Raw genomic sequence first — 14,681 nt, 5'->3', positions numbered from 1 at the left:
CACCCATTCAGCATCGGATTCCGCCCTTTCTTCAGGAATCTACGGCAAGGGGCGAGGCTTTCTTTTCTTCCATCGTGCCCACCTTGAGTGGGCACCGCTTCCCGGGGGATGCATCTCAGACTTGGTTGAAATTGTCCTCAATGTCCGCGCCATTTTCCACCATCTTTGTCACATTCAGGGTATCTGTCACATTCAGGGCATGTTTCCTTTTCACAATAATGGCATCTCCACATTGGACGGTTTCTGGATCCTGCCAAACTACACCAAGTGAAACAGAGGCCAGGGGGGTAGTCGTGGCTAACGGTGGCTGCTCTGTTGCAGCCTGGCCCTCTGCCACATAAATACACTGACCCTTCTGTAGTACACTTACTTGTAAGGTGGAGTCCTCCCTGGACTGCTGGGCCTTCTTTTCCTTCAGCACTACTCAATGACAGTCAGAGTCCAGGTTCAACTTTAACAAAATAAGCTTACTCAGCTCGTCCAGTTTAGTCACAGAAACAGCACAAGGTTCTTCACAAACATCTCCATTCTGTTCCCTGTACTGTCCCTCACTTCTCCAGGAATATCATAGGGTTGTACCATCGCCTTCAGTACCACAGCTTCTTGTCTGGTCAGCCCAACCCACTTCAGGAGTTCCCTGTCCGTTTCGCCCCAGATGTTGAGGGTTGTTCTCATGAAGTTAGCCGCTACCATATTGATGCTGCCCTGTATACCTCCACCACCATGTGACTATCAGCCCATAGGCTCTGGACAGCAGGGCTCCCAGCTTGAACGTTACGGGACACAACTGTCCTGTCCTGGCTCCCAGCGCTAACTGACTCCAGGAAGCTCCCTAACTTACTCCCAGTTGGCCCCTCATAGCTAACTAAGTCCTATTGACCTAACCTACTCCTATCTTACTCTATTGTACCCCCCTAGAGGGCTATATCTATATCCTATGCTTTCCCTACATCTATAAAACACAAGAATATATACAGTATATATATATATATATATCTATATATATATAGAGAGAGAGAGAAAGAGAGAGAGAGAGATAAATAGAAAAAACAGACAGCCACACAAACTTGAGCAGATTTTGGTTGCAATAGTCCTGAATAATGCGGTTGTCCAACGCAAAAATATAAATAGGAAAAAAATCAGGCAGCACTCCAGTTACAGGAAAAATGTGGACTTTAATCCAGCACCAAGTGGTGCAACGTTTCGACCTCACAGCACGGTCTTTGTCAAGCACATGCTTGACAAAGACTGTGCTGTGAGGTCGAAACGTTGCACCAGTTGGTGCTGGATTAAAGTCCACATTTTTCCTGTAACTGGAGTGCTGCCTGAATTTTTCCTATTTATATATATACTAGCTGAAGAGCCCGACGCTGCCTGGGCATAGTAACTAACTGTGGATAGTTATAACAAATTATAATTATCCTCCATCCCATAGTCCCGTGCCCATATACCCAACATACCTATCCTCCATCCCATAGTCGAGTGCCCATATACCCATCATACATCCTATATTTTCTGGAGTAAAACTATAAGTTTACTAGTTTTGTTTTCTTTGCTCTATAATCAAACTGACATGTACTCCGCGCCAAATCACGGTACCTGTGGGTTGGTTAACGAGGAACTGGTGGCAGCATAGCATCCCTGATGGTATTGGGAAACCCTGGCAGTGATGGATCGAAGGTTTCTGTGTGAATTTCCAGCCTGGAACTGGTGATATACATACCGCCCTCACTGCAGAGTGCCCGATAGCTGGTATGCGACAAGGCAGCATTTACGGCGACTACTTATCCTGGGTGCAGTTCCTGGACTGACCTGAGGTTAAGGGGGGCCAGGGAGCTGCAAGTCCCTAGCCAGAACTGAAAGTGGAAACAAAAAGTTTCTGGGTCATATATATGTAAGTAAATTTTCATGACAACACTGCACAGTACCACTTCTACTGTTCTGTTCTTGGAGAGGCGACTTTGGTCTTTGGGAAGGTAATATTGGTTTATTATTTTCAGTATTCCTTTGGGAAAATAAAAAAATATTGGAAAACCCATTTAAACGGATTATTCCAAGTAATCCTCTATCCCAAGAACTTTCCAATCGCTGGGGTCCAGCCAATGGGACCTCCATGATGGACCTGTGGCCGATCATGCACACTGTGGCGCCATTCACATGTTGCTTTTCAAATAACTCTTTTAAGAGAATTGTTGAGGGCACGACAAAGTATAGCAAAATTTACTGATCGGGGGTGGGGAGTGTTTGAGTATGTGGGCTGGTGTGGTTTATGTGGCAGGGCTGCTTTTTTGTCGCAGTCCGGAACCTGTATGTGGTGCCAGTAGCTCTCTGCTCCTCAATAGCTCCCAGAACACACATCTACCTGAAAATCGCACTCAGTGTGTGCTCATCATCATTGGTGGCTGGGATGCACGCAGTTCAATAAGCAGTGTTAGTGCATCACTTATACTCCGAACTGGTCTGCCATCACTGTGCCCATGCTGATGGTTGTGCACTACCTTTCACTGAAAGCGCTGAGGGATATCAGCAGCGCAATGCCCAAATCCTTCTCCTATTCTGTAATTCCTAGTTCAAGCTTTCCAGCAGCACTCAATGTCAGACAGCAGCCGCAAAAGCAAGCAACATTTTAGGATGTATAAAAAGAGGTAAAATCCCGCGATCCCAATGTATTATTATCACTTTATAAATCACTTGTGAGGCCACATCTAGAATATGGGATCCAGTTTTGGGCTCCACATTTAAAAAAGGATATTCAGAAGTTAGAGGCAGGTGAAAGGCGGGCAATTAGATTATTACAAGGGATGGAAAGCCTCTCATATGATAAAAGGTTGGAAAAGTTAGGCTTGTTTAACTTAGAAAAAAGACATCTCAGAGGAGATCTCATTTATATGTATAAGTGTATGTGTGGTCAGTACAAAGTCTGGCACATGACTTATTCCTTCCAAAGACCATACTAATGACCAGGGGGCACTCATTACAGGTTGGGAAAGGCGATTCCGTCGGCTAAATAGGGAAGTTAGATCAGTTAGAGCAGTCAGATTGTGGAATGCCGACGATAAGAGGTAGTAATGGCAAACACTATAACAGCTTTTAAAAAAAGCGATGGATGATTTCCTCACAATAAATGGCATTGTAGGTCGTAAATAATAATTTTCATGGACTTACAGCGTGTCTTTTTTTCAACATATATAACTATGTTACAAAATAACTATGCAAATAAAAATGAAATAAAAATAGTTTAAATTTCTAACTACATGCTGAAGAAATTACCTAATTATTACTAATTTATCAAATCCCTGCACATACGGTATGCAGAATGTCACGCTATTACTCTGTCCAGTCTGGTTCAGTAAAAAATTCTTGTGACCCTGATCAAATAAATACCAATGTAGACGTAGATTAATCCCTAATTGTTAATTGGTTAACAATCCGTATAGATCAGAAGACAATAAAGTCATTTCTTGTGTATTAGCATGGACTCCAGGGGGCTGTTATAGTCTTGGGGCTCTCCTGAGGAAATGCTTGGAATTGTGTCACCAGTGCCTTTGTTTCAGTAGAAAAAGCAAACACATAACATTATTGGTCATAGGACTAGGGGGTGGAAGAGTGAAATATGCGTATTGTAGACATGTAGATATGTTCTGTGGAATGGGACGGTTTAGAGTTGTGCTTCAGATGGTAAATGGGGTCTCATTACCCTACCGGGAGGAATGCTGTAGGCTTGCTGTTACAGAATTGGTGAGGAACATTTAGTGATGGAGGGACAAGCTGGAAGGATGATGGGAGAAAGATGATGAAATGTACAGTATAGAGGAGCAGACACTGGGAGAGGAGGAGGATGTGCTCAGAGAGGAGGGATTGAGCATACAGGGAGGGGGAGGTGAGACGGATGGGGGGAGAGATAGGGAGGAAGGATCATGGAGGCAGCTGAGAATACAAGGGCTCTCAGCATCATCTGGATTTCTGCATCGTAGCAGGTGAGTAAGAGGCAGGTGTATTATTTTACCATCTTAGGAAGTGGCTGAAAATATTAGGTCTCTGTCAGGAATGTGGGGCTATTTCCATTTTATTCTTGTTATTTGCAATCCTATCTTGTTTTCGGCTGCAGATTAGTAATGGTGGAAAATAGCTAGATTCTCACGGGTGACTCAGTGTAGTCAATGCGTTCAGGTATAAATAGATATTTGAGGGAAAGTGGTGGGAGGTAATAGGGATTAGCATTGGATGGAAATGGGTGGGCTCAGTGATGATGGCAGAGAACCGATTTATCTAGCCATTAAACAAAGAAATCGAGAGGTAAGGAATGGGCCTCTAATACATGCAGGAATACAAGAGCGTGATGTTGGGCTGTAGTGCGGCACACCAGATAGAGAACATGTAATTATTGCGTGACTGTGTTTGCTTGTGATGAGGGTCCAAGATGCTAAAAAATACCGTACTGTGGTCATGCATTTGAAGAGAAGGCTAGAGAGGCAGCGATCCAAAGGTGTAGCCATGTCTAGAAGTCAGGTTGGTGACTGATAGTATTCAGGAAACATCTATAAGATCTGGCAGAATAGAGCATCATAGGTTCTGGAGATCTAGAACAGTAGTAATCTTACTATGTGTTAGAGGAGGTTATATTTTACCGTATGAAGACTATTATAAGGCAAAAGACTGGGGCCATGGGCAGGTCCTGGAGTGACGCCAATGGATTTGTGGCAATTAATGTTTGTACTGATCAGTTAACAATCTGTTTTTACATGTGTGAACTTTGTTTTTTCTCCCCAGAATGAAGAATTTGGCTGATTCCCTCTGGTATTTACACTGAGCGACAAGCTGACTTGAGTCTGCAATGGAGGTATGAGGCCCTGAGATCATGAATAGAATGCCAGCATGACTGTAGACAGTAGATAACTAGGACCAAACTATGGCCATGAGCACCCTAACTAGGAATAAGCATTTCAATGTCTGACTTGTGGATCCATAACTTGTCACAGATTTCACTGGGATTGCTGCAGGCTGGTGATTTTATCAAGATGATTTATCTATTATGTTTCTCATTATAATTGAACTGGGGTTTCCGATTTCAGATAACTTAAATGTGTTGAATGATTCGTTTATGTCAGCCTAATACATTGCTGTGTATAGCTTACTTCTGTGATATAAAATGATTAATTAATATTGCCTATATCTAATTATTTGTAGTAACCTTGGGAACAAGCACAGTTTTGCAGTTTCTCATTACATACTATGACTTGTTATTAATATTGACTCTATTGGCTGGAGAAGTCTCTCACCAAAAAAAGTAACAAAAAAATGTAATCTGACTGCAAATTTACAAAAGTGTCCATATGTTGTAATATTAGTGAGCATTATTCATGTGCAACAGGAATAGCAGACACGGTGAAGGTACATAGGTATTAATGCTGTGAAGACACAAAGGTTGCACAAAGTGATAGTATTATACTAGAGATGAACGAGCACTAAAATGCTCAGGTGCTGGTTGCTCGAACCGAGCAATTCCTAATGCTCACATGCTTGTTTCAAGTAACGAGTGTAATGGGAGTCAATGGGAAATTTGAGCATTTTTCCAGCAGACCCTACAAAGAGGTCTGGGGCGCAGTGAAAATGTTGAAATCGGATGGGAAAAGTGCTTAATGGAAGAAGAACAGCATGGGGAAGACCCATGGAAACATCTCTGACTCCAAGATCGCTGACGTTGTCACACTTTTACTCCACTTTAAGGAGTGACAAACATTCCAAACTGCTGAGAAATTGCATTTTTATAGGAAAAAAATGTTCAGAGGGACTCAGATACATTCAAATACACTACCCTGGCGCCGTATGTGAGGGAAGATCTGTGCCGCAAAGGTTGTTATCCTCCGTGATATGAAACCCATAAGTTTACCTCCAGCATGATATGTGCTGAGAGTAAACCAGTCGTTGACAGGGTGCGGGTTTCATGCTGAGTAGGTAAGAGATGGGCAGGACACCTACTCACCATATCTCCACCTCACGGGTGTGGTTGGAGGGAGTTAAATGTCCATCCACTGTTTTTTTTTCTGTCTGGTCTGTTTGGAGGAAGGAAGCCTCCAGGGTGCAGGTCCGCTGAGAGCTGCCATGTGTGTTTGCCCCTGAAAGCTGGAGCCATATTGGGAAGGACTTTGTATCAACTTTTTACTTTCATTTGTGCCAGAAAGGCTGTTTTGTGTTACTTTTTTGGCTTTATGATTTACGAAGCAATAAGCCACCCAGAGAATTTACTATAAAGTGTTCCTGTGTCTACCTCTGGAAGCAGCTTAGTGAGCCAACCTGCCACACCCTAGACTCATAAAGGCTATGCACTAAGTGCAAATCCTGCCAAAAATTACAAGCAGGGTCATCCATACCCACACCAACTGTATTGCCTCAATTCAAATATTGTGAACAAAGTGTAGTTGTGGTACTACTACACTCATAAAGGCTTTGCACAAAGTGCAATGCCAGGAAAAAATTATAAGTAAAGTCTTCCATAGACCCTAGAATAAAACAACTGGCGGGCGTCATTCAAATATAGAACATTGAAAACACTTTATGTGTTGCTGTCATCTGGTGATGTGTAAAAGTTGGGTCTAATCCAGGCTTTGTCCATTGTTATCAGAGTGAGCCTGTCAGCACTTTCTTTGACATGCAAAAGTGTCTGACTTCTATAACCCCCCTGTGGCATTGAAAACTCACTCAGACAAGACACTAGCAGCAGGGCAGCACAACACCTCGAAGGCATAGAGGGGCAGGTCATGTCAGGTGTCCAGCTTTGAGACCCCAATATCAATTAGGGGGTAGGCTAATGGCTGGTCAGCCAGGTGGTTTCGTCGGCCAGGTGTTGCTTGACCATCTTTTTAATGTTTTCCTCCCTTGTCAAAAATACTCTGTCATGAGGGCACGGATGCTGGGAGGGTGTCATGAAATTGTCCCAAGCCTTTGACAGAGTACTCCTGCTTCTGCTATACCTAGTGTGTGTCTTCCTCACCTCTCTTCCTTGGTTGGCCAAGGAAGCTTGCCCCCTCCCTCTAGCTTTGTCTGCTGTGAATTTTTTCAACATAATTTCCACAATGGCCGAAGACCTCTCCACCTCAGGCAGAAAAAATGCAAAGTTTTCCTTGTAGTGTGGGTCAAGCAGGGTGAACAACCAGTACTCTTTTTGTCCAAGATAAATGTAACGCGAGGGTCATAGGAAAGGCAGTGATACATAAAGTCGACTATATGTGCCAAGCTCCATACAACCAACACTTCCCTGTCTCCACCCTGATGATTACTCTCCATCTCCTCCTTCTCCCTCTCTTCCTCCTCATTCAAATCCTGAGCCCATCCATGTAGGAGAGACGGACGAAGGTTGTGTGGCTACTAGCCTCTGTTGCGCTAGCCATCAGCTCCTGTTCCTCTTCTTCTTCCTCCTCAGCTTCCACCACCTCTTTGTTACCCTTTTCTGCGCTAAGCAGATGAGATGAGGCTGGGCTGGGTAGAATCTCTTTGTCTTATGTCTTCCTCCATCTCCACCTGGTCAGCTTGCATAGCTTTATGTTTAATTGAGAGGTGCCACTGTTTAAGTAGACAAATAAACGGGATCGTGGTGCAGACTATGGCATCATCGTCGCTCACCATCTTTGTGGAGTCTTCAAAGTCTTCGAGAACCACACAAATGTCAGACATCAATACCTACTCTTCAGTTGTTATGTGTGGAGGCTTACCAGAATACCGATGGGCGTGATGGAGTTGGTAATCAACAACTGGCCTCTGCTGTTCACAAAGCTTTGTCAGCATGTGCACTGTGGAGTTCCAGAGCTTGGTCATGTTGCACACCAGTCAGTGAGCTGGCACTTGCATGTGCTGCTGCAGCACTGCTAGAGTGGCAACTGCTATCACCAACTTGCGGAAATGAAAGCTAATGCGGCATACCTTGACCAGAAGCTCTGGAAAATCCGGGTAGGTTTTATTAAATCACTGGACTACTAAGTTGAGCACATGTGTCAAGCATGGTACATATGTGAGCTTGCCAAGCTTCACAGCCACCACCAGGTTGCGTCCATTATCACACACAACCATGCCTGGTTGGAGGTGCAACAACAAAAACCACAGATTTGTCTGGTCGGTTATTCCTTTATGTAAGTCTGCCGCGGTGTGCGCTTTGTCATGTAGACAAATAAGCTTCAGCAAAGTCTGTTGCCGCTTCACTGAAGCAGTGCTGCAGAACTTCCAGCTGATGTGGGCGACATGTTCTGAGATAGCACATTGGAGATGGAGGATGAGGACAAGAAGGAGGGGGTGCAGGAACTGGTGGAGGAGGTGGAGGAAACTCTGATCGAAGTAGGGCCAGAATCCTCGGCATCAAGAGCATATGTGCCTTTCCAAGGTGTGACTCGGCCCCAAACTCCGACACGTTCACCCATTGTGCCATCTGGAAAATACTGTATAGCATCCCTGGCTATAAGCGCTTGTTCAAGTGTCGGTCGTTAAGTGGACAATGCCAGTAAGTGCATTGGTAAGGGCACGGGTGTTTCTGAACACCTGCTGGTACAAGGTGGGTACGCCACACCGAGAGAAAAAGTAACTGCTGGGGACGGAGTAATGAATGATAGCATGAGTCGGCGAAAATCCTCCATGTCTGCCAGCCTAAATGGCAACATTTCTACAGCAAGCGGCTTGGAAATATGCATGTTTAGCATTTGGGTCTGTGGGTGGGTGGGTGGCTTGGAACCTTCCTTTTCATTCCAAGGTTTGGGGTAGGGACTGCTGAACGCTATACTGGGACAAAGATTTTTAACTGTCTAATGATGTTGCTTCAGAATATGCAAGGACAGGTACAGGGTGAGAGGCATCTGTGCCAGTGTCATGGACAGGAGATTGGGAAGCACTCAGCACAGGGGAAGAGGCTGTGGTGTCACCCCCTGGCACCAATCATGGACCCAGGCGTTTAGCCCACCGAGTCGAGTGCTTAGATGACATGTGCCTGATCATGCTGGTGGTGGTTAGGTACTTAGTGGTCAGGCCCCTGCTGATCTTGGCATGACCCAGGTTGCAAAAAGCAATTTTGTTTGTCTCAGAACTCTCTTTAAAAAAGTCCCAGACTGGGGAACACCTAACTCTTTGATGGAGAAATTCACACGTGTTGATGCTCTACTGAACAGTTTCCTGCCTTCTCCCTCTGGTCACCCCACTGCCTCTTCCTGTCTGTTTCCATGCTGCTGATCCCTGCCTCTCAGTGCTACTGGCCTTGCTCTGCATGCCACCTTCCCAGGTTTGGTCGGTGACTTCGTCATCCACAACCTCGTCTTCCACCCCAACACCCTAGTCCTCCTGATGTCTTGACTTAGCAACAAGACTTAGCAGCAATTGTGTCTCATTATCATCTTCCTCACCATTTTCTTGTGGCCATGGCTTCTCTAAGTTTTGTGCATCACTAAACAACATGTCCTTCTGTCCCTCTTGGAGCATGCAGGATGAGAGGCCACAATAAAGAAATGTCCCAGTGTGGGACCACTATTCTCATGGGTTTCAACATGGTAGGTGGAAGGAGGATCAGGGTGAGAAGTAAGTTATCCAGACTGCAGGCTGCTGATACTGGACCATGTGGAAGACTGGGTGGTGTTGCCAAGCCTGCTGGAAGCATTATCTGCTAAACAACCAGCCACCTGTTCAAACTACTCTGGTTTCAGAAGTGGTGTACTGTGCCTCCCTGCAAGGTGGTACAGAAACCTATATGTCGTGGATGGGCATGTTTTTTGTGCTCTAGCAACAGGGGTGGTTGCACCTGCCCGACGTCCTCGGCGTCTGCGTTCACCATCATCAGCACTTCCACTTCCCCTTCCCTTACTGCATGCTTTACGCATTTTGTAATTGCTCGGTCTCTCGAAACCAAGTTTATTTTTAATAGAAAAAAAATGATCACCTGCAGCAATTAAAGCAGTTTTTGAGAGGTTAATACCACCGGAATATAAGTGTATGGGTGGCAATCAAATTCAATCCAGAAAAATGTTTTAATGCCTTTTTGGAGTGTTATATGCCACAGAAATGTACCACAAAGCAAGTAATACTGTATGGGTGATAAATTTAACCCAACAAAATTTGTAAACGCTTTTTTCAGTCTTATAGATCACAGAAATGTACCCTTGACCACGGAATAGTGCATGGTTGAGAAATATAACCTATCAAAAATGTTAACGCTTTTTTTTTGAAGTGTTAGATATCACAGAAATATACCCCAGACAATGTAATAGTGTATGGGTGAGACATTTAACCGTGCTAAATGTTTAAATGCTTTTTTGGAGTGTTATATATTAAAAACCTATTTTAATATATAAAAAGTGTATTGGTAAGAAATTTAACCCAGAAAATTTTTTCAAGTATTTTTTGGAGTGTTATATAACACAAAAAAGTAACACAAATCATGTAATACTTGATACATCAAAAGCATTACAGTGATGAGCAGGCAAGTTCCACATGCTTATTAGCTGTGTAACAGGCGCCAAACATGCAGGGTGGGGATTCAAGTTTTATATTGAGCACTTCCCAATGTTCACCGAGTAACGAGTACATCCGAGTACCCAGATACTCGAGTGATATCAAAGTTTCACCAAGTATGTTTGCTCTTCCCTATACTATACACGAATAATGAGTAAAGCCACTGGAATTGGTTATCACAGTCCTAAACCCTGCAGAGATGAGTATTTTATTTATTCATTTTTTTAAGTCAGTGAGTACATTGTGGTGGTCATAGTACTGAAGGAGTATGGGGTGTGCTATATGCTATATGTACTATATGGGGGCTGCATTATACCATATGGGCGCTGAATCATACTATATGTACTATGTGGGGGCTTCATTATACTATATGGGGTCTGTATTACTGTATTATACTATGTGGGGTTGCATTAGACTACATGTGCTATATTGGGGACTGCATGACACTCTATCAAGGACTATGGGTTGTGCATTATAATATGTGTACTATATGGAGGAAGCATTATACTCTATGGAGGACTATGGGGTGCATTATACTGTATGGCAGACTATGGGGAGTGCATTATACTGTATGGATGACTATGGGGAGTGCAGTATACTGTATGAAGGACTATGGGGTGCAATATTCTATACAGAGTGCATTGTACTATATGAAGACCTATGGGGTGCATTATACTGTATGGAGGACCATGGGGAGTGTTATACAATATTTAGTACTATAGTGAGTGCATTATACTAAATGAAGGACTATGGGGCACATTATACTATGTTTAGGACTATGGGGTGCATTATATTAAACAAGCAAAATCCTGCCTCGAGTGATTGGATTGTTTATGCCGGAACAAAAATCATTGTTCTCAGCAGCACATCGCCTTTTGAAAACTGCAGATATGCTGCTGATAACATGATACTGTGTGGGGTCAGATTGATCTACTATTGATCGTTCTGTGCCTGTCATTCTTTTTCAGCCAATGTAAAGAGGTCGGGAAACAAGTGACGAATTACTTACCGTATTTTTCGGATTATAAGACGCACCTTTTTTCCCCCAAATTTGGGGGGAAATGGGGGTCCGTCTTATAATGTGGATATACCTTACCGGCCACAATGGAGCAGGGTTGCTGCTGGAGGAAGAAAGAGTGGCGTGTTGCTGCAGACCGCAAACTGTGATGATGGGGTGTTCCAATGTGCATCTCTGCGGGTGAAAAAGGCTGCAGTGCTCAGTGGTGCGGGGGGCTCTACCGGCATTTTGTGAAAGCTGGATCCCCCCGCATATCCATTACTGCGATACGGAGGGCTCTGGGAAAATAGCCGCCGGGGGCGGCGCATGCTCAGATTGAGAACTCGGCAACCCAAGATCTCGTTGCCGAGATCTCAATCTGAGCATGTGTCGCCCCGGCGTCCATTTTCCCAGAGGCCACCGCATCGCAGTAATGGATATGTGGGGTGGCTCCGGGCTTTCACAAAATGCCGGCGGACAACCCCCCGTACCACAGAGCACCGCAGCCATTTTCACCCGCAGTGGCGCACATCGGAACACCCCCTCATCCCAGCCTGCGGCCTGCAGCAATGCGCCACTCTTGCCTCCTCCAGCAGCGACACTGGGATCCCGCTTCACAGCAGCCACCACCCCCGGTAAGCAAGAAGACGCATGGATTACAAGAGGCATCACCATTTTATTAAAGAAAAGTGTTTTTTTCCTATTTTTCTCCTCAAAATTTGGAGTATGTCTTATAATCAGGTGCTTCTTATAATCCTCAAAATATGGTAAATATTGTTGATCACGCTTATATAACGGCCTGAACTCAGAGCATATAAATGCAACAGAAATGTTTCTGTGTGATGGTACAATATGTGAGCATTTGGGGCCCTGCTTTAAACTTTTGCCCATTGCCCCACTTTGACTAAAATTGTCCTTGTTCCCAAATGGATAATATCATAGCATAGAAATCCTAAACATGATACAGGCATAATGTTTGTACACATTAGGTGACATAACAAGCATAATGACAAAGAATGAAAAGGGGAAATGTTAGTGTTAATGGCTAAGTTAAGCACAGTAATGTCATTGCACATGGTTAAAAGCAACAGAATCGTAATCCAAAAATAACCTTCACAACAATGTAACATAAGATAGAAAGCGTCACAAAACAGACAAAGTGTAATAGAACAAATATAAACTTGAAACTGGTCTGTCCGCACGCCATCCATTTACAGTACTGCTTTAGGAGTTAATGCAAACTGTACACATTATGATTATTTTTTCCTCATCTGTATCATTAGTAATATTCTCCATGTTGACAATAAGAATGACACATACAGTGCCTTGCGAAAGTATTCGGGCACCTGAAACTTTTCAACATTTTCCCACATATCATGCTTCAAACATAAAGATACCAAATGTAAATTTTTGGTGAAGAATCAACAAGTGGAACACAATTGTGAAGTTGAACAAAATTTATTGGTTATTTTAAATTTTTGTGGAAATTCAGAAACTGAAAAGTGGGGCGTGCAATATTATTAAGCCCCTTTACTTTCAGTGCAGCAAACTCACTCCAGAAGTTCATTGTGGATCTCTGAATGAACCAATGTTGTCCTAAATGACTAATGATGATAAATATAATCCACCTGTGTAATCAAGTCTCAGTATAAATGCATCTGCTCTGTGATAGTCTCAGGGTTCTGTTTCATGCACAGAGAGCATCATGGAGACCAAGGGACACAACAGGCAGGTCCGTGATACTGTTGTGGAGAAGTTTAAAGCCAGATTTTGATACAAAATGATTTCCAAAACTTTAAACATCCCAAGGAGCACTGTGCAAGCGATCATATTGAAATGGAAGGACTATCATACCACTGCAAATCTACCAAGACCCGGCCGTCTCTCTAAACTTTCATCTCAAACAAGGAGAAGACTGATCAGAGATGCAGCCAAGAGGCCCATGATCACTCTGGATGAACTGCCGAGATCTACAGCTGAGGTGGGACAGTCTGTCAATAGGAAAACAATCAGTCGTACACTGCACAAATCTGGCCTTTATGGAAGAGTGGCAAGAAGAAAGCCATTTCTCAAAGATATGCATAAAAAGTGTCTTTTAAAGATTGCAACAAGCCACCTGGGAGACACACCAAACATGTGAGAGAAGGTGCTCTGGTCAGATGAAATCAAAATCGAACTTTTTGGCAGCAATGCCAAACGATATGTTTGGCATAAAGGCAACACAGCTCATCACCCTGAACACACCATCCCCACGGTCAAACATTATGGTGGCAGCATCATGGTATGGGCCTGCTTTTCTTCAGCAGAGACAGGGAAGATGGTTAAAATTGATGGGAAGATGGATGGAGCCAAATACAGGACCATTCTTGAAGAAAACCTGTTGGAGTCTGCAAAAGACCTGAGACTGGGACGGAGATTTGTCTTCCAACAAGACAATGATCCCAAACATAAAGCAAAATCTACAATGGAATGGTTCACAAATAAACGTATCCAGGTGTTAAAATGCCAAGTCAAAGTCCAGACCTGAATCCAATCAAGAATCTGTGGAAAGAGCTGAAAACTGCTGTTCACAAACTATCTCCATCAAACCTCACTGAGCTCGAGCTGTTTGCCAAGGAAGAATGGGCAAGAATTTCAGTCTCTCGATGTACAAAACTGATAGAGACATACCCCAAGCGACTTGCAGCTGTAATCGCAGCAAAAGGTGGCGCAACAAAGTATTGCGTTAAAGGGGACGAATAATATTGCATGCCCCACTTTTCAGTTTTTGAATTTCCACAAAAATTTAAAATAACCAATTAATTTCGTTCAACTTCACAATTGTGTTCCACTTGTTGTTGATTCTTCACCAAAAATTTACATTTGGTATCTTTATGTTTGAAGCATGATATGTGGGAAAAGGTTGAAATGTTCCATGGAGCCGAATACTTTTGCAAGGTACTGTAACACTGCCTATATTACTTCTACTCATTTTTTATTTTCACCATTATAGCTATACGTGGTATTGATACCTTAGCATGAATTATCTATGTTATTAATAGCACATAAAAAGTAAATAAGGGTTGTGTATTTGGTTATGTAGATGAATACTGATGCCATCTGCACTTCAAAAAAGCACCCTTTGCTTACTGTGAAAAGAGTCAAAACGCTCATTGTAGCACTGATTTATTCTCATCTCGTTTATTTAACCCATAATCAACTCTAC

General features: G+C 43.4%; 1 protein-coding gene across 1 annotated transcript in view; it reads left to right on the top strand.

The window, feature by feature from the left end:
* The first annotated feature begins 3,875 nt into the window (after nt 1-3,875).
* Nucleotides 3,876-14,681, top strand: part of APC2 (APC regulator of WNT signaling pathway 2) — a 128,500-nt gene continuing 117,694 nt past the window's right edge. Inside the window, exons 1-2 of the mRNA XM_073547199.1 lie at nt 3,876-3,977; nt 4,771-4,840. Coding sequence (XP_073403300.1) covers nt 4,835-4,840 — 6 coding nt within the window. The 5' untranslated portion in view covers nt 3,876-3,977; nt 4,771-4,834. The remainder of the gene's footprint in view (nt 3,978-4,770; nt 4,841-14,681) is intronic.

Source organism: Dendrobates tinctorius, unplaced genomic scaffold, assembly GCF_039654945.1.
Source record: "Dendrobates tinctorius isolate UK_male_01 unplaced genomic scaffold, ASM3965494v1 ptg000011l, whole genome shotgun sequence".
NCBI lineage: Eukaryota > Metazoa > Chordata > Amphibia > Anura > Dendrobatidae > Dendrobates > Dendrobates tinctorius.
The sequence above is the reverse complement of the archived record's forward strand: the minus strand, read 5'-3'. Positions and strand labels throughout refer to the sequence as shown.